The sequence below is a fragment of the Ornithorhynchus anatinus genome, chromosome X1, assembly GCF_004115215.2.
Source record: "Ornithorhynchus anatinus isolate Pmale09 chromosome X1, mOrnAna1.pri.v4, whole genome shotgun sequence".
In the NCBI taxonomy this organism is placed as follows: Eukaryota; Metazoa; Chordata; class Mammalia; order Monotremata; family Ornithorhynchidae; genus Ornithorhynchus; species Ornithorhynchus anatinus.
Window position 1 is genome coordinate 62,086,593 of NC_041749.1, and position 20,851 is coordinate 62,107,443.

Genomic DNA, 20,851 nt, shown 5'->3' on the forward strand with positions numbered 1-20,851 from the left:
GTAATTAAAGCCGCGTGTGTAAATGGCCGATTGCCTGCTGGAGACAGGCTGTGTTTTTGTCCATTTGGTTTCCTCTGCAAGGAGATAGATCTAGACATCTGATTTCTTTTGTTTATTTTCCTTCAATGCCTTCTGGGCCACACAGGTATCTTTTTATGCATCAGTAAAGCACAGTGAAGGAGGGTTGCTTGGGAAAGTAATTCAGTGCTTGCACATGTTGGAACGGTTGGAATTAGGTGTAGATGTACTCACTTGAAGGTGTTTTTAATTTTGTTTCGTTTTCATTCACTCTGTGTGCTCTGAAAGGGGATGCATGCTTGTCAGCACAGAAGGGTGGAAGAATCTGCATGTCTTAAATCTCGTACATGATATTTGGTTTCAAAATCGGGTTCATGTTTTTCCCAAAGCTGACATGGGCTCTCCATGCAGAGGAGTAACTGTTCTTGCAGAAGCTATGGCTCCACACTGTCTCTATTGTGTGGTGGCTTTTTCAAATCGGCCTCACAGAGATAACTAGAAGAGAAGCAGAGAAATGGCTACCGTACTGTGTTCCTAATTATTGCGTTATCCCCACTGAAAAGCACACACCCTGTGTGGAGTTTTGTTTTGACAGCCACATTTACAGAAACTTGAAAATAAAGCCTTTCAGTAGATGTCCTAACCATTTCTTCACAGCAGTGTCAGAAATTGTACACCTGCAATATAATCGGTGGAACTTGAGATGATGTTTCATGGGAAAATGTCTGATGTGTGCTCTTGGGCAAGTCACTTTCCTCTGCCTCAGTTACCTCCTCTGTAGAAGAGAAGCACCGTGGCTCAGTGGAAAGAGCACAGGCTTGAGAGTCAGAGGTCATGGGTTCAAATCCCGGTTCAGCCACTTGTCAGCTGCTTGACTTTGGGCAAGTCACTTAACTTCTCTGTGCCTCAGTTACCTCATCTTTAAAATGGGGATTAAGACTGTGAGCCCACGTGGGACAACCTGATCACCTTGTATCCTCCCCAGCGCTTAGAACAGTGCTTTGCACATAGTAAGCGCTTAACAAATGCCATCATTATTATTAAAATGGGGCTTAAGACTGTGAGCCCCACATGGGACATAGACTGGGTCCAACCTGATTATCTTGATCCTGTACCTACCCCAGAGCTTAGTAAAGTCCCTGCCACATTGTAGTGCTTAACACATACCATTAAAAAAAAAAAAAAGAAAGACGACAATTTCAATGCAGGGTTCATTGCAAGGGGGAATCTCTGCATTACTATTATTTCATTCAGTTTTAATGATCACCTCCAATATTTCCCGCAGAGAAGAGGTGATGATGTATGGGTGACTGAAGGCTGTGTGTGTTTTGGAAGGAGGGTTTGGGGAAAAGTGTGTGTGTGTGTGAGAGAGAGAGAGAGCAAACAAGAGTATGCAAAAGCAGAACTCCCCCAGCTTCTGCTAGGAATTGTTACCCAGAAGGGAAGTCTCTTAACATACTCCATTGTCCTTTGTAGGGAGCTGAACCGGAATCGAATTCACCAAATTGAGGGGCTGACTTTCCAGGGACTGGACAGCTTGGATGTTTTGAAACTGCAGCGCAACAGTATCAGCAGGCTGACAGATGGAGCATTCTGGGGTCTGGCCAAGATGCAAGTCCTGTAAGTGGAGGGAAATGGATGTTGCCCTTTCAGTCGGGATAGGAGAGTGAGCAGAGCCCCAAGCTGGGCAAGCGCACCCCAGGGGCAGCTGCTTTGGGCTGCAACAGTCTTGACTTCAGAGAGGTCTGTGCTCTACATCCCCTATCTGAACACTATCCGCGGAAGGTTTTGATGGGCATTCTGCCGAAAACCTCCCCATTTCATCCTCCTCCAGGATGTGTGGTGCTCGCATCTACTGAGAGATGAGCACTTCCCTGAGTAGAAAAAGGGACATGCCACCATCCAACTTCCCCATCCCTGGTTCAGAGAGTTAGTGGTTTGAGAGATAGTAGCTACTATGGTTACCCAAATCGGTAACTTACCCCAGCTAGAGTTTCCTTGAGTCCATCCCTGAGCGAGTAGGCCTGGGGCCATATGACTGAGCAGGTTGCGTCACAGAGCAATGAAACCTGCAGACCCCAAACTGTTGGCTTGCCAGTTCCTTCCCAGTGATTGGAGCTGATTTGATTCTGGCTATTCCTCTTGGGATTGGAGCTCCCCCAGGGAGTCTGGGTATAAGAAACCTGATCTTTGATGGTGGTCCAGAAGCCATCCCATCCCGCTTAGGAGCTGGTTTGAATCCCTGGGCACAGCATGTAGGTTTACACTCTGCTCTGGGGAACTCTAGAAACTGGTCTGCCAAAGGCAGTAAAAAGGACATGCCAGATGATCCCTTTGACATTAGCTCTGTACCTCGGAGAAGCTGTCCATTAACATGGCAGGCAGCTTGTTTCAGGGCATTCAGACTTCTCCCCTTTCCAGGATCCTGGGTCAGGCATTCCCTTGCTCTTATTGTTTTCTTCCCAGGATGCAGAGGTAGGTTACAGTTGCGCTTACTTCCAACATGAACTCCTTGTGTTCAAGAAGGACCAAAGGATGAAGTGATGCAAAATGTTTGTGCCCGTCACCCCTGATTTCTGGCATTGTACACTACAAGTGTGTGCTTTTTAACCTGCCTCTTCTCCAACTCCAAGGTGGTCACCACTTGTCACCTTCTACTTCCTCTATGCCACCAAAGCATGGCTCAGTTGAAAGAGCCCGGGCTTGGGAGTCAGAGGTCATGGGTTCTAATCCCAGCTCCGCCGCTAGTCAGCTGTGTGACCTTGGGCATGTCACTTAACTTCTCTGTGCCTCAGTTACCTCATCTGTAAAATGGAGATGAAGACTCTGAGCCCCATGTGGGACAACCTGATTACCTTGTATCTACCCCAGCGCTTAGAACAGTGCTTAGCACATAGTAAGCGCTGAACAAATACCAACATTACTATTACCAATTCTAGGTCCTGTGCATCTCCATTGATGCTAGGATCAGGTTGAGCATTCTGTGGAAATTTCTAAGAATTTGTTCCATCAGTTTCTGAGCCTTAATGCTTGAATTTTTTTTATTCAGAATATAAAGGATCTAGGAGGTTTCTAATAGGAGCAATTATGTGATAAACAGAATGATTGAATGTGTCTGTTACCTCATCTTTAAAATGGGAATTGAGACTGTGTGCCTCATATGGGACAGGGATTGTGTCCAACCTGATTATCTTGTACCTACCCCAGCACTCAGTATAGTGCTTGGCACATAGTACATGCTTAACAAATACCATCCTAAAAAAAAAAAAGTCATATACACCAATCTAGAAACTTGGTTTCCATCACGTGACTCCTATTTTTTTGAACCCATTTGTCCCCTAGAAATACCTATTATTTTCCTACAAACCAACTCATATGATTCCGGAAAATTGCACTTGGTGTGTATTTGTGTGAGTTGGGGGTGAGAACTTCCTTGGGACATGAAATGTATAGCTTGTCTTTCAGGTTTATTTACCTTTTATGAGGGTGTGGTAAAGTCTTCAGTATGTGCTTATATTTTGTTTTTGTCAAGGGAGTCTTAACCTATACCAGATATGTGTTCTAGTACAATGATTAAAAAAAAAACCAAGAAAAATACCAGGAGGTTTCCACTTAAAGCTCCCAAGTCTATAGATGACTGATATTAAAATTTAAATGAAGATACCTGGTGAGTGAAATGCAGTTAGATGCCGTAAAAAGGACGGAGATTGCCATATCATTTGGCAAATGTGTTGTTCAAGTTTCAGCAGTGACTGGCTAAAATAATTTACTTTTCCTAGTAATTATGAAAACTGGAGAATTTGCTGTAGTTAGCAGAAGTAAACAAACTAGAAAAAGAAGCAGCACGGCTTAGCGGATAGAGCATCGGCCTGGGAGTCAGTTCTAATACCAACTCCTCCAATTGTCTGCTGTGTGACCCAACTTATCTGTGCCTCAGTTACCATACCTGTAAAATGGGATTAAGACTGTGAGCCCCTTGAGGGACTTGAACTGTGTCCAACCTGATTAGCTTATATCTACCCTACCACTTAGCACAGTGCCTGGCAAATAGTAAGCACTTAACAAATACCATTTAAAAAAAAAAAACAACAAACCCCCCAAAACCCAGTAACGTCCAAAGTGAGTGAACTTTAGCTCAAACCTTTGGGGGCTGGTAAGATTCATGCCACCACACGCATCAGCTTATTCCACACCCTGCCCAAGGCTAGAGACTTGGTATGCTACCCACTAATATACATGCCAAGGATCAAGACCTGTATTTGATCACACTTTGGGTGCTTAATATCCTTGTGTGTATGTTCTCTGTTTAAAAGGGTCTCGTGGTATGGATGAGTACCTAAATAATCTCCTGTTTGGCCTTTTGTTGTAGGCATCTGGAGTACAACAGTTTGACGGAAGTGAACAGTGGCTCACTCTATGGCCTCACCGCTCTCCACCAACTTAACCTCAGTAACAATTCAATTTCCCGCATTAGCCGAGATGGTTGGAGTTTCTGTCAGAAGCTGCATGAGCTGTAAGTGGCTTCCAGTTTGGGTCTTTGCACTGTGAAACGAGTAGTCCATTCTTCAGCGGATAGTTTATCTGGTCATTTCATTTAAATCCCCCCCCAAAAAAATGCCCAAGGAAATGTGATTTTCTTGAAGGGAGGAAGAAACAAACTCTTCTGAAACCATTTAGTCCAGTGTAGTCTCTTGGGTATAATAACCAGTGCACTTATCAAGATGCCCTTAAAAAACAAACTCAGTTAAGTACAAGACCAGATTAGCTTCCTCCTTCATCATTTTTGTGCGATCACCTATATATTTGTTGACACATTATGAAGCATTTCTCCAACTGCCATGAAGAACACTTCAGTGGACTGGATCTTACTTCCCTTAGCATTATGTGATTTGATAGCAGTGAACCTGCCATTTTCTGTGGAGTATACACCCCTAGAATTTCTCTTTACTTAATGGGATTTGGGGAAATTTATTCCAGACACTTCAAGAATGAAGTTCACACATTTCAAGAGAGGTCTCACCTCAATTTAACAGGTGTAGAATCTTACTCAGCATTCTGGATCAAAGTTTGAATAATTTAGAGTGAAAAGGTCAGTTTGCACCCTCATCACATAAGACAGGTTAAAGTGCCAAGGACCCTGAGACCCACTTTATTGTAAGAAAACTTTTTTTACCCAGTAAAGTTCTTTACCCCTGGAGAGGTGTTGGGGTATTGGCTCAGATTCAACTCAAATGAGGTATTGAAATGACTGATGAGATATTTTTTTGTCTTTCCCTTTCCTCCGAACGTTGAATGTGAGTATAATTGCAGTTCCTAATGCACAAAGCCAATTCTGCATCTTCCTGGGGAAGGTCATCCTCAGGATCTGTCTTTTCCAGTTAACCCTTTAGAGTTCTTTCTGTATCACTTCAAGCCTCAGTAGATGGCATTTTTCTCATCTGCACTTGATCAGTGAGTGAAAGCTGGAGCTGTGTTCGACTCCCTCAACCTGGCTAATATATACTACTTCGGAGGGGAAATATTGCTATTTTATAACCTGTCAGTTTTGCTTGCGGGTCCTGAGTTGGAGAGCACCGAAAAAAGCAGTTCCATTGTATGAAACTTTCCAGCTGGTTGCAACTCTGATGATAGATAGTCTAAAACCTTCTCAAGACTAAAGGGAGCATGCCTAGTCTCTCAGTCACGGAGAGACTTCACGGCTTGACAGCAAAGTAAACTTCCAGCCAGGTTTAGGATTACTGTTTAGCACGATTTTTTTAAGCAAAATTCTTTAATTGCAGGTGAGGACATTATTTTGGTCACCTGCCAGATCTTCATAACTGATGCTACTTCTCTTTGGAATGAAAGAATGTTACTCCATTCTTCCTTTGAAACTTATTAATCTTGTCTGTATTTCTTTGTCCAATTTCCCATTTTTAAAGGTCAGATGACTGATATGCCAAGGAAATAACACTTTCGGTGGCCTAAGTGTCCTGTTCTGATCTAGATTTTCTTTTGGGCTTGAGTGTATATGTGTGTTGTGTGTGGGAGCGTGTGTGTTTTTGGTTGTTTTTTGTTTTTGTTTTTTTAAATTTTTAAATCCTCCAAGACAAAATCAAGTGGTTCAGGCTAAGGGGTAGGGCTAAGGCCACCGAGGGAGGGATTCAGAGGCTAAGGAGCAGGAAAGTTTACACCCCAAATTGATCTGTTGACCAAGCGTGCTTCAAAGATGGGTGTTCCATCAGAGTTGGTGACGATGACTTGGCACAGGCACCTGTGCCACAGACACTATCTGCTAGTTGACTCAGGATACCTTGCTCCCAATAATGTTGTCACTTAGATGTGCAGCCCAGAAGCTAGTGACTGGCCTCCTTAACGATCCCCGCTTAAACCAAAGGACGCGAAGGGAGTAAATCTGGAGCATGGGATCTGGAGTGCCATTTGTGAATGTGTGGTTTTCTGACGCATTAACGTAGGTCTGATTGTATGGTAGATGGATTCTCATCCTAAGATTGACCAGGTTTCAGTTATTTTGGAAAACCAGGATCTGACCCTTCAGAAGGTAGGTTAAAAAACTGTTTTTGAACAAATCCTGGATCCTTAGTGATATTCTAGCGGCTTGTTTGAGATTTGGTTGCGATTGGCTTGGTCATCTTATTTTCTGGCTGCCCCACTTTTGTGTGGAGAGGTTATGAACTGAAAGTGTATCCTGTGCACAAGGTTCAGGTGTGTAGTTGTTGGGGAGAGTTAAAAAACAAACTGCTGAGCCCTCTGATTACTTAGTCAGTTTCCTTTCATTTTTTTTCCCCTGTCTATTCAGGATATTGTCCTTCAACAATCTAACTAGACTTGATGAAGAAAGCTTGGCAGACTTGAGTAGCTTGCATATCCTGCGTCTCAGCCATAATTCTATTAGTCACATCGCAGAAGGTGCCTTCAAGGGACTCAGAAACCTGAGGGTCTTGTAAGTGTTTCTTATTTATCTGCAGTGGGGAGAAGGGGCCAATGGGCTCAGCCTGATTGGACTGTTTTGTTACGGTCAGTTTCTTCTTGCTCACAAGCAAGGTGCAATTAAAATTGGAACTGAGTTTTTTTATAAGGCTCCCATTTTGCAGGAGCCACTGTAAACTAATCTGTTGAGAGCGAAACAGTAACTTTCCACCTACTCGAGGTTATTCCAGTGGAGTGCTGGTGGATGGTGAAGATTGGGGGTCACCAAACAGTAATTCCCAAAATGTTGTCTTTATTTTAATGGTATTTGTCAAGCATTTACTATGTGCCGGGCACTGTCCTAAGTGCTGAGGTAGATACAAGCTAATCAGGTTGGATACAGTCCCTGTCTCACATGGGGCTTACAGTCTTAAAGCCCGTTTTACAGATGAGGGACCTGAGGCCCAGAGAAGTGAAGTGACTTGCCCAAGGTCACACAGCAGACAACTGGTAGTGCTGGGATTAGAACCCAGGTCCTCTGACTCCCAGGCCAGTGCTGGAGTAAACCCATCCTGCCCTTGCTTCCTGTGGTACCAAAGACTTTCAAATACCTCAGGCTGAATGGATACAGGATGCACATTGAAGGGTGCATTGGATTTTATTATTGAGAATTGACTATTGTCCCTCTCTTTCTAAGGCTCTGGACATTCTCTTTCAGTGCCAGGGATATTTGGGTTCACTTGTTTTCCCCCCGCACCCCAAGTTGTGTTGGAAATCCCCGGAAAAGCCAGTATTCGGGGGTGGGGGGAAAGAAAGCATTTAGTCTTTGTTGAGGGCGTCCCCACCCCGGAGTTGATAGGGGTGGGAATGGCCTCTCCTGGAGCTGAGTGATTATTTGTTCCCTTAATTGAATTTCACTGGAGGAAGTTACTGAAAAATGCTTTTCTGGGCTTTTCCCAAAGCCTTTCAATTGTTGGCATAGAAAAAGGGCATCTCCTAGGCAGCTGTCAATAGGAGGACTAAAGGCTCCAAAGAAAAGTGGGCAGTAAAGTTTGCAGCTTCCTCTTCTTTGCCGATAGTGCTGTGCCCCCTTTGCGCTCAATGCGGGGAGGGAACAAGTGATGGAGAAGAAAGAGCAAGAGCAAGCGGATTCTAATTTAATAGAGAGGAAGGCTGATTGGGTCCTGCACCTGGTGAAAGGGACCCGAGTATTCTTTAATTATGGCCCATTGTTGGTGAGCCTGTGGTGAGTGTGAAACTGCTGAAATGTGGAGCTATTCAAATAGAGGTCAGGGCGGGGGACCTCCCAGCACCGTGATTAACAAGGCAGTAAGCATTCAAGCCCAGCCGGCCAGAAAGAATAGGAAATTGGCAGCAGGGGCTGGAAGCGCTTGAGAGAGAGGACAAAGAGAGGCAGCCATACCCATATTTCTGGCGGAGGCCGGGGAGGATAGGAAAGGATCCAAGAAGGGAGTCCATTGAAGGCATCATTTCCTTTCCAGTCTCAAACTTACAGCTTCCTTTAGAAGAACAACAAACACAACGAAGTGCATTTTAGTTTTTAGCACTTTCGACCAAATGACGTGGGACAGCCTGTTCTTTTCTACTGGAAGGAGACCAGAGGGAGGTGGTTCTATGGACAGAAGAAAAGATGGAGAGAAAAAAGAAAAGAAAAAAAAAGATGAGAAGAATGAACAAGAGCCTCATCAAAAGTTGGAAGATCTAGAGGAGTAGCAGAAGGATCAACTAGTTGGATGAATGCTTTCCCAGGCAGGAAGAAATGAAGTGTTACTGAATAAGCAAGAAAAAGGCAGGCTAATCAGTCAATTCTGATTTGCATCAGAATGGATCTTTGGATGTTTGTATAGGCATGAGCTGAGAAAGAGAGATACATACATTTATACTACTTCCTTTTACAGTGTTCCCTCTGTAAGTTTTTATTAGTTCAACTCCATCAGATGGTAGACTCCTAAGGGGAAGTGACTGTGTGTTTTTACTTCTCTCGTATTCTCTCAAGAGCTTAGTATGCAGGTGTGAGCAAGTGGGTGTCCAAGCCAAACAGTGGGCAAAAAGGAGTCAGAGCAAAAGCGAGAGAAGAGGGTTTGAGTTCAGATTCTGAATCCTATAGTTGTCTATTGTGTGACCTTGGACAAGTCACTTAACCTCTCTCTGTCTTTTTTTCTTCATCTGTAAAATGGGAATTCAGTGCCTGTTCTCCCTCCTACTTTAACTGTGAGCTCCATGTGGGACAAGAACCGAGTTCAACTTAATTGCCTTGTATCTGACCCAGTGCTTAGTATTGTGCTTGGCATATAGCAGCATGGTGCAGTGGATAGAGCACGATCCTGGGAGTCAGAAGTTCATGGGTTCTGCCACTTGTCTGCTGTGTGGCCTTGGGAAAGTCACTTAACTTCTCTGTGCCTCAGTTACCTCATCTGTAACATGGGGATTGAGACCATGAGCCCCACGTGGGACCGGGACTGTGTCCAACCCGATTACCTTATATCTACCCCAGCAATTAATGCAGTGCCTGGCACATAGTAAGCGCTTAATAAATTCCATAATTTTTATTATTAATATTAGCAAATATCACAATTATTAGAAATGGAGAGCATAGCAGCTTGCAAAAGGGAGCAGTTGATAGAGCAAACAGGAGAATGAGTGAGATCAAGAAAGAAAATGAATGAGCAAGCAAGACATGGAGACCTAGGTGTGCGTGCCCACACACACACATACACACACACACACACACACACACAGAGACAGGAAGAATATGTTCTTGTTTAAGAATTCACTCATCACTCAAGTTTCCTCCCCTTGTTCAGAGCATATTGCTGCATGCTTGACTTTGTCATCCAGGTTTTCTCTCTGGCTTACTCCCAGCCTACTCTCGGCCATGAGAGCATTAATCATGCCTGTCACCTACTGAGTGTCTGCAGTGTTTAGACTGTGAGCCTATTGTTGGGCAGGGATTGTCTCTATCTGTTGCTGAATTGTATATTCCAAGTGTTTAGTACAGTGCTCTGCACATAGTAAGCGCTCAATAAATACGATTGAATGAGTGAATGAATGCCTTTGCTGCGTACCATGCCCCGCTCATGCTGAAATATGGGACTGGCCCTGAATCATGATCCCACCTCAAATCAGTGTTGCTCTAAAGTCACCTTACTTTCGTCGCTCCACTTGTGCAGCCCCTTCCCTTTTTCCCCTTCCCCATTCTCTCGAGTGTGGGCCAGCACGTTGCCAAGAAGGTCAAAAAACCAGGGACCAAAGGAAAAATTCCAGCACCTTTCCTGGTTAGATCAGGAGGGCCGGGTGTTTAATCAACCAGATGTTTATAAAGACTGGGACTGGTGGTAGAATATTATTGCACCTTCTGTTTTTCCTCTTCATCTACATCCGGTGCCCCCTGACCATTAGGTTTTTTTTTTTTCTGCAACATAAAGCAAAACAAGGCTAGCAAGCAGTTCCTTTCCTGGAAAGTGGCTTGCAGAAGGGTGGTTTTGGGTTTTTTTTTTTTGTTGTTGCTTTATTGTGGAAGAAGTCCCTCTGCTCTAGAAACATCCTCAAAGCTTTCAATGGGATGTGATTTGAAAAAGCATTGTGTGATAGCTTGATGTGTGGAAGTGTGTAGTGTGGGTTGAAAATGTCAAACTGCGAGCCAGACAGCGCTTCTTTTGCCTAAAATGTCTAACTGCTCTGTTTGGGAGGGGGAAAAAGAAAAGAAAACCCTCAGTTACAAAGGGGGGGGATTAATCAATCATATTTATTGGGCATTTACCGTGTGCAGAGCACTGTACTAAGCACTTGGGAGAGTACAATAACCTTTCCCAAATCTTTTCCCTTCATTCTGAAATGGTGAGTACAGGACTGATAAATTGATTGAGCATTCTTTTGTCTTCTCCCCAGGGATCTGGACCATAACGAGATCTCGGGCACAATAGAAGACACCAATGGGGCTTTTACGGGCCTAGACAGCCTGAACAAGCTGTGAGTATTGCTGTGTTTGAAGTCTTGTTTGGTCTCTTAAGGGGAGAAGTTTCCCCCACTCCCCTCTGGGTAGCCTTTGTTCTCATGCTCTGCCTGAAAGTGTTCTATTTCTACATATATCTTCTTTTGTAAGAGGGGGTGGTGGGTGGAGAGGAAGGTGGGGAGAATCTCAAAGAAAAAGTGTGAGAGTGAACTCTTGTAACATGAACGATGGCCTTATTAGTAACCTCATGTTTATTTGAAAGGGCCCAAAACCCGATGCCATTATAGCCGCTCTTCTCTATGGCATAAATCGTGCATGCTTCAAGACAGTCCGGGTGTCTATTTTCTGTGGAGATTGCCATACTTTTTCTTCTTTATAGGATTTCTTTTGGTTTCTAATTAGTAGCTCTGAGGTTTAGAGGTGCCTGAGATGGAAACTGTTGGATAACATGAGGTTCCACCGTCCCTCGGTCTCGCCTATCCCGCCGTCGACCCCTGGGCCACGTCCTCCCGCGGTCCTGGAATGCCCTCCCTCCTCACCTCCGCCAAACTGATTCTCTTCCCCTCTTCAAAACCCTACTTAAAACTCACCTCCTCCAAGAGGCCTTCCCAGACTGAGCTCCCCTTCTCCCTCTACCGCCCCCCTTCACCTCTCCACAGCTTAACCCTCTTTTCCCCCCATTTCCCTCTGCTCCTCCCCCTCTCCCTTCCCATCCCCTCAGCACTGTACTCGTCTGCTCAACTGTATATATTTTCATTACCCTATTTATTTTGTTAATGAAATGTACATCGCCTTGATTCTATTTAGTTGCCATTGTTTTTAGGAGATGTTCTTCCCCTTGAGTCTATTTATTGCCATTGTTCTTGTCTGTCTGTCTCCCCCAATTAGACTGTAAGCCCGTCAAATGGCAGAGACTGTATCTGTTGCTGACTTGTTCATTCCAAGCGCTTAGTACAGTGCTCTGCACATAGTAAGCGCTCAATAAATACTATTGAATGAATGAATTAATTAATTAATTAAATGATGCACGCTAGCCAGATTTCTCATAAACATAAGTAATGAGGAGTTGACGACTGTGCATCTCCCAAATTCCATTCCTTCCCTCTTCCCCTCACTGCAGACCTGTTCATCGGACCCATTATTTCCCTTCCACAGCTCTTTCAGTCCCCAGTGTTTGCCTCTTCCTTACAGGTAGCGTCTTCTCATCCAGTGCACATATGCATGAACTATGCAGATATTGATATTGAGAAGCAGCATGCCCTAGTGGGTAGAACACAGACCTGGGTTCTAATCCCAGCTCTGCCACCTTTCTGTTGTGTGACCTGGGGAAAGTCACTTCACTTTCTGTGCTTCAGTTACCTCATCTGTAAAATAGAGATTAAGACTCTGAGCTCCTTGTGGGACACGTACTGTATCCAACCTGATTACTTTGTATCTACCCCAGCACTTAGAACAGTGCCTAGCACATAGTAAGCACTTAGCAGGTGCCATTAAAAAAAAAATTGTCACAGGCTCAGTGCCATTTACATCTGCTGTTTTAGGTAAAATATAGTACTTTGCTCCTGCTTGGTTATGATCAAAGGTATTGAGTTGGTGAGCTGAAATAACTTGTAGAAAAGTGTTGTTTTAGCGATACTGAGCATATGGCAAGCCAGCAATTAAATCCAAACTGTGTTGTGGAATATTACTTGACAGGGTCCCATGTACTGCCCTGGATTGCTACTTCTGAGGTCTCTTCAATCCACTGACTTTTTAATGACGGTTGTTTGCCCTGTGCCTGAGTGGGAGCAGGGTTCCAGGGTGTTTGGGTTTCTAAGAGGATTTTTCTCTAAAGCAAGCAAAGAAAGATGTCTTTTTTTTTTAATGGTATCTGTTAAGCACTTACTATGTGCCAGGCACTGTACTGATTGCTGGAGTGGAGTCAAGCTAGGCTGAACGCAATCCGTGACCAACATGGGTCTCACAGTCTTAATCCCCATTTTACAGATGAGGAGCCTGAGGCCCAGAGAAGTGAAGTGACTTGCCCAAGGTCACCCTGCAGACAGGTGGTGAAACCAGGATTAGAACCCAGGTCCTCTGACTCCCAGGGCCATGCTCTTTCCAGTAGGCCACATTGCTTCTCAGTGGCTAAGTAAATCCCCTCCTGCATATGAGCCTGGATTTGAGAATCTTCCAGGCATTTGTGGTTCAGTGTAAGTTTGGCTTCCATTATTAGATAGAAAAGAGGAACTGAGCAGTGAGCAGGTAGCTATCCCCTTTCTCAGAACTTTCTTTTTCCTCAGTTCTTTCAGCAAATCCTTCTACTTTTTAGGGACTTTTGTCCATTTCTTTGGCTCTGATTGATTTTGTAAAAATGAATCTCTACCATGATTGGGAGAGAGAGCCAACCAGTGTCACCACTTCCTTGCTGTTCCCAGAGATCTTTGGGCCCATAGACTTCAAGTGGGACCCTACTTTCAAGTTCATATTGAACTAATGTTATGGTTGGATTATACTTTTTCTTGGCAAGACAAAATGCTAGAGGTGTTATTGCCACTTTAGACCTTTCACTTATTATTATCTGACGTATACTGGACCTAAAACATTTCCCGGGAATATAAACATTCCCCCATTCCATTTAGAAAGGCAATTTGATCAAAAGGCCATTTGTCTAAGCTTCTGGGTTTTGTGGTGCCAACCCTACTGATAATGTATCAGGGCAGTTAATAATAATAATAATAATGTTGGTATTTGTTAAGCGCTTACTATGTGCAGAGCACTGTTCTAAGCGCTGGGGTAGACACAGGGGAATCAGGTTGTCCCACGTGGGGCTCACAATCTTAATCCCCATTTTACAGATGAGGGAACTGAGGCACAGAGAAGTTAAGTGACTTGCCCACAGTCACACAGCTGACAAGTGGCAGAGCTGGGATTTGAACTCATGAGCCCTGACTCCAAAGCCCGTGCTCTTTCCACTTTTGATTAAATAATAATCAGCATAGCCCTGTGGAGATTTGCTGGAAATCCACTCTCCTTTGATCTGGCAAGGATTTAGCAGTGAGTGGTGTTTAGTGTAACGAAGATGTGTTAAACTGCAAGAGGGAGCTCCATCTCTTTAGCCTTTGCTGAATAATAGATGAACTTCTAAACCTCAATTCTACAGAGGGGGCCAGGCCTCTAAATTAATATGCTTACTCAAGGACAAGCATTAGACAAAGCCCAAGTGAAGGCCCTGGGGACCCCGACACTCCCCTACAGCCCATAATTAATCTAAACATCACTTTTTCTGGATTGATCATTTGGCTGAAATCCCAGCGCAGAGGCGAAAGATCTTGCATCGGAGAACTTAACTCTCTGCCCTGTGGAATATTCATTTGTTTAGCCATCCCCAACATTTACCAAAAGAGTATCTACGAGATCACGCATCCAGGAACTAGGTAATGAGGGAAAGGGAAGTGTGCTGACCCCAAATTGGCTGCTAGACCCTGACCCTGGTAAAAGATTGCAAGCCCATGCCACTGTGTTCCATTTCACCTACTCAAACTCTATTGAGGAAGGATATGGAGTTGTAAAGGGAGTTGTGCATGATAGGGAGTGTACCATCTAAAAACTGTGGTTTTGGTTAAGCTCTTACTGGGTGCCAAGCACTGTACTAAGTGCTGGGGTAAATGTCAAATGAACAGGTGGGCACATTCCCTAGCCCACATGGGCTCATAGTCCAAGTTGGGAGGGGACTGAGTATTTAATCCCCAATCAGTCGATGGTGTCTGTTGAACACTATTAAGCACTTGGGGAAGTACAGTATAATCAAGTTGGTAGATAGGATCCCTGTCCACGAGAAGCTTACGGTCTTCTGGTGAGGAAACTGAGGCTCAGAGAGGTTAAATGACTTGCCTGAGGTCACACAGCAGGCAAGTGGAAGAGCTGGGGATTTGAATCTGGTCTCCAGGATCTTTCCAGTAGGCCATGCTGCTTCCCTCTGTATAGAATCTGACTTACAAAGAGGTTTGAATAGATTTTCTTAAACAGAACTGCAAATCACTTAACTTCTCTGTGCCTCACTTACCTCATCTATAAAACGGGAGTAAGACGCTGAGCCCCATGTGGGACGTGGTCTGTGTCCAACTGGATTAGCTTCAATCTACCCCAGCGCTTAGTACAGTACCTGGCACGTAGTGAGTGCTTAACAAATACCATAAAAAAAAGACTCATCCATTTCTGACACCTTGTGCTCACAGGCCCAACAGTTCCTTCTTACTCGCTTTCAAGCTGTGTCCAAACAAGCTGGCATTGCCAGAAGAATACTATCCAACCCCCTCACAATGTTGTAGCCAACACATATAGTGGAAAGCTGAGTTCTGGCAGAACTGAGTGTTCCCTTTATACTCGCAAAGTTGGAAGTAGTCCTCTTGATTCAGCTGAACTCGCTACACTATAAATGAATCCTGCGTTCACCCAGTGATTTGCATGGTTGCCCAGAGAACATGGCTGATGGAAATCCAGAAACCTTCATTGTAGACAATAATTTCAGCCTCTTCCCCACACTGAGTCTTTCAAACAACTGCTAAAAAGAAGCAGAGGTGATTGGCTGGAGTTCACCACTTCTAAGTTCTGCTGCCCAAGCTCCTGGGGAGATGCTCAATGAATGATGAAATGGCTAGGACCTAAGGAGAGAAGCAGTAAGGGGTCGGGGGCGGGGTGGGGTGGGCTGGAAAACAGGGAGCCTGGATCATTCACAAACTGGGTAAACCGCTTCTGAGTGACCAAGGACTGGCTGGTTGTAGTAGTCCTGTCACCTGGTGTAAAGAAGATAAATGTGACCGATATATTTTAATGAGTTAGTGAATATCCAGAATATTCCTGGCTCTACTCACAGAACAGTTTCACTTAAACCATTCATCGTGGCTTTACCAAAACCAGGAAGAGTGACTTTCCTGAAGGCGACTCGAGATGTAAAATGATGGTTTCAGCACCACACGTTGACCCAGTTGGCCAGTTAAGTGGTCAGAGAAGTATGTCAACAGTAGCCGAATGCTTCCCCTGCAGAATTTCAGAATGAGGGGCCATAGACTTTATTAGTTGCAGAAATTCTCCACAGATGAACATAATAATAATAATAATAATGTTGGTATTTGTTAAGCGCTTACTATGGGCCGAGCACTGTTCTAAGCGCTGGGGTAGACATAGGGGAATCAGGCTGTCCCACGTGGGGCTCACAGTCTTAATCCCCATTTTACAGATGAGGGAACTGAGGCACAGAGAAGTTAAGTGACTTGCCCACAGTCACACAGCCAACAAGTGGCAGAGCTGGGATTCGAACTCATGAGCCCTGACTCCAAAGCCCGTGCTCTTTCCACTGAGCCACGCTGCTTCTCCATGTGGTTCTTCAAACATGTGGTTTGATGCTGAGATCATTTGTAACCAGCTAGATTCTTCTGTGCTAGAAAGTTGGGAATAACATTGCCTGAAATCTAAAGGTTTGTTGACACTCTGAAATTAATCATTTAGTTCAGGTTTTGGGTGGATTGATTGTGGTCCAGATTGTTACTATCAATCAGTCAATCCGCAGTATTTGTTGAGTGCTTACTTTCATTCATTCCATCATATTTATTAAGAACTTACTGTGTGCAGAACACTGTACTAAGAGCTTACTGTGTGCACAGCATTTTGCTAGGCATTTGAGAGAGTGCAGTCCAGCGGAGTTGGTAGACACAGTTCTATGCCCACAGGGAGCTTACAGTCTAGAGGAAGAGCTATCATGCAGCTGACTCATAGTCATTGTGCACTTACCGTGTGCAGAGCACTATACTAAGCACTTGAGAGAGTACAAGCACTCTAAACTGTAAGCTCGTTGTGGGGAGGTAATGTGTCTATTTATTGTTGTATTGTACTCCCCCAAGTTCTTAGTACAGTGTTCTGCACACAGTAAATGTTCAATAAATATTATTGAATGAATGAATGCAACATAATAATAAACAGACCCATTCCCTGCCCTCAACGAGCTTACAGTCTAGAGGAGGAGATGGGTAGCTTTGTCTGGCCCTGTTCCCCAGGTTGAGGTGGGTTTCCTCAGCTGTGGCTGGTGGGCTTGGTTGGAGCCTTTAGAGTACAGGGAGATTGATGGGAATTAGGAGGAGGATGGGCTTTAAGGGGCAAAAATCGGTAGAAAATCACCGCTTTGGGTGATTTTGGCCCACTGAAACTTTTCAAGTCTTGTCTGAGATGTAAGATGAGCAAATTTGGAAGTCCAATTCAAAAAGCAGTTGGCGGGGGTAGGGGCAGGGGGAGGCGTGGACATTATCCTTCTCACCCCACCCGCGGATTGGGCACCTATGTTGATTCTGATTGTATTTGGTGGGGCAGTGTGTCTTAGAGCAACATCAAAAAGTGGTCTTTTCCAGGGGTTGTCTTATAGACTCCTTTTGGTGTCATTCCAGATACTTTGCCACAGTGAGAAGGCCTTCTCATTTCTATTCCTCAGGCATAGTCTGCCTACTTTCTTCATCTCTTTAGGCCCCTTTCTTTTCCTTTCCACTTTCAAAAACCTGCCAGCCCTTGCTACTTCTCTTGAAAATTTTCTTCCGTCCTTGGTGTCTCCTTGAACCCAGAAGCATCTTTTGGCGTTAGTTTTTTGCAAGAACCACTTTGGGAGTCTGGCTTGGATAGATTCTCTCCCCACCCCCGGTTTACTCTGAGTTTAAAAATCCATTACAGTAACTTCTCAGTGAATATCATTGGCTGATTAGTTGTGTCAGAAGAGAAGGAAGTGATAAATGAAATAACAGAATCTCCTAGGACATTACCCACCCAGCTCTCAGATATTTTTTTGTGTGTGTGTGTGTGTGTGTGTACACACTTCTGCTGAAACATTTATTTTTGATTAGTGCATCTTGTTGAGTTTGAGGGACAAAGCAGAGGTTGCGGGGGAGTCTTACTACTTAGTGGGTGCTTTGCTCCTTGAGGACAAGGAATGTGTATACCAACTCTCCCCAACGCTTAGTCCAGGGCTCTGCACACAGTAAACCCTCAGTAAAGACGATTGACTGATAATTTTGCAGGCTCCTAAATTGCCCTGAGTGTATCTTAATTACTGAGTCCTGCTGTTTGATGCAGAGTTCATGTCAAATTCTTGTACTAGAGCACTGCAAGAACTCCCAAATCAGAGGGCAGATGTGCAGGTTTGAGTGTTCACACTACCCCGTGACCCATCTTTCTCTGAGCCAGAACTATCCTGATTTCTTAGGGGAGGTGGAGTGAGGGCTTCTGTGTTTCATAAGCCTTCAGTGGTAACCTCATACACCCTCAGTTCACATCACTCGAAACTTATAGTAGCCTGCACAATTGGATGAACATGAGACCTGTGCAAAATTAGTGTTCGACGTGTATAAGTCCCTGGGACAGTCTGAGTGCCTGAAACAGGAGGGGCCTGAATCTCATATCCACCACCTGGGTCAAAGGGCAAAACTGTGCAGGAATGACCATGTCCATTTCTGCTCTTTGTGCAGAGAATGAGGTGGGAGTTGGGTTGGGGGCGGGGGGTGGCGATCAGATCTGGAGGTTTAGTGTGAATGACTCTTAAAAGGTCTTGTCATGTGAATAAATACTAAAGCACTTACTACATGCTGGTAATACTACCACAAAAGGCAGTGTTCATAAGTCTAGAATTAGCATTGATTGGTTTAGTTGGATGTTTTTGGGTGTGAAAATTCCATTTTTCATTAGTCTCGCTAATGGCATTTCCATTACTTCTCCATCTAGCTCAGTAGAGGAAGTAATTTTTCTTCCTCTCAATCCTCTCGGCTTCAGAATGACCAGTTCCATCCTAAAACTTAGACTGTAAAGCTCCTCTAGGGCACATGCCATCCTTTTGGTAAATATGCTTTTTTCCTAGTGGGAAGGAGGTCAGAAGTGAGAAGTGCTTCAGTGAGAATCCCAATATCTTCGTAATTAGTCAGTGTATTTGATTCCGTTCTATGACTGCTCCCCTAAAATATGTTATAGGTTTTGCAAGATGATTGGCACTTACCGCTGCACACTGGCCTTTGTAGATGATAGTGTATGCAATTCCAACTTGTCATCACTACTAAATTCTAACAAAGATAAAAGTATTTTATTTCAGCAGGGGAAGGCCTGCATTCTTCAGTCCCTTAATCTCAGTGCAGGTCAGATTTCCACCTGTTTCGTGCTGGACACTGTTATCAGATAGCCACTCTAATTGGTATGTGTGTGTGTGTTTTTTTCCCCCTCCCCACCAACTCTCCCCTTCTATCTCTGTTCTCCCCCCTCTCCCGCCCCCCGATCCCCTCCTTTCTATTTATCTGGCAATGAATATTTGAAAACTGCAGAACTCTGTTTGGAAACAAGATCAAGTCCGTGGCCAAGAGAGCGTTCTCAGGGCTAGAGGGCCTGGAACACCTGTGAGTATCCCACCATGCTTTGCTGGGTGAAGGGGAAGGCCAAGTGCGGCTGCTTGAGAAGTCTGCTAGCAATTTAATAGTGTCTTTGTAAACTGAGAAGCCAGTCCATTTAGGAAGGCCAGCTGCTTCCTTCTCATTAGAAGTTAGCTTCAACTTTGGCCTTTATTTTGTGTGCGCCAGAAACCGAGTTAGAGAACATATAGCAAATTTGCACACTCTCAATTAATTTGATATTTGATGGTAGTATCTCCCCCTCCCCCTTTTTTCCTTGTCCCCTTCCACCTCCATCTCCACGAATGTGTGAGGCTCCTCCAGGGCCTCTGGCTTCATTGCCAGCTTTCCCAGGGCTCTATACCTCGCCCAAATCTGGGCTGAACCATGCAGCACCTTGATGCTCGTCCTTATAGACTGTAAGCTATTTGTGGGCAGGGAATGTGTCTACCAATGCTGTTCTTTTTTATTCTCTCAAGCTCTTAGTACAGCACTCTGCAACCAGTAAGCACTCAATACAGTTGATTCATTCATTCATTCAATCATATTTATTGAGCACTTACTGTATGCAGAGCACTGTACTAAACGCTTGGAAAGTACAATTGAAAACATAGTGCATAAAGTAGAAGTTCAGTTTTTCTCCTGGTCTGGTTGCCTCCTGAGCTGCTAAGGGGAAATGGACTCGGGACAGAGACCTTACAGTACATTTGTTCCCATTTGGAACCAACTCTGGCTCCAGGGATATTGTGAAGGCTTATGGCTACCTTCTTTAGATTTGGAGGGTAACCAAGGATTCTGAGACAACAGGGCTCAATAGGTGGGCTGATCTAAAATGTGTGAAGTGCCGATCCATTTCTCTGCATAAGGCAGCTTTGAAGTGCCAAAAGGCTTAATCACTAGCGGGGCATATGGCAGTGCAGGCTCTTTACAGCTTGGGCTTTATCAAATGATTGTGATGTTTTTTGCCCTCTCCTTCAGGAACCTTGGAGAAAATGCAATACGGTCAGTCCAGTTTGACGCTTTTGCCAAAATGAAGAATCTGAAAGAACTGTAAGTAGCGGAATGCAGCCTCTGTGCTCTCTTCAGGTTATTAAAAAGATATAATAGTAATCAGCCAGAAGCTCACTATTTTGAAGTGACTATCAGTCAACCCCTTGGGGCTGCATTTTGGTATTTGTGGATAAAAGAAATAAGACTTCTTCATGTTCTTCTTCGAGTACTCGACCTTCAGTTGTATCTGTTTCCTGTGGCGTGGAACGCCAGAGCCTGCTTCTCTCCCAACCTCAGTTTTCCCTTCAGGGTACTTTTATGGTCGGGCGATATCTTTGGCTACAGCTAACTGCAAGTTGGGAGTAAAATTACATCATCAGAGCAGTTTGTTTCAGCAGGCTGTACTGGGGGCAGTTATCGGCCTGAAATGTGTAAATCCAGACCTAAGCTTGGTTTTCTTTGCCTTTCTGGTATTTGTTCTTCTGATCCCAGGCAGTTCTAATATTTGTCTTCCATAAGCCCGGTTGCCCTCTTTGTTTTGTGGGGATCATTTTTCAGTTGTTCCAATTCTGAA

At 44.3% G+C, this 20,851-nt stretch overlaps 1 protein-coding gene across 4 annotated transcripts in view; it reads left to right on the forward strand.

Moving 5' to 3' along the window:
* LRIG1 (leucine rich repeats and immunoglobulin like domains 1) overlaps nt 1-20,851 on the forward strand; it is a 141,519-nt gene that overhangs the window by 100,599 nt on the left and 20,069 nt on the right. For 2 of the 4 annotated variants that reach the window (XM_029050656.2, XM_029050658.1), the window contains exons 6-11: nt 1,495-1,638; nt 4,388-4,531; nt 6,818-6,961; nt 10,837-10,917; nt 19,225-19,296; nt 20,266-20,337. In XM_029050656.2, the coding sequence (XP_028906489.1) occupies nt 1,495-1,638; nt 4,388-4,531; nt 6,818-6,961; nt 10,837-10,917; nt 19,225-19,296; nt 20,266-20,337 (657 nt within the window). The remainder of the gene's footprint in view (nt 1-1,494; nt 1,639-4,387; nt 4,532-6,817; nt 6,962-10,836; nt 10,918-19,224; nt 19,297-20,265; nt 20,338-20,851) is intronic. The other 2 variants (XM_039910145.1, XM_029050657.2) reach the window with 2 other exon arrangements.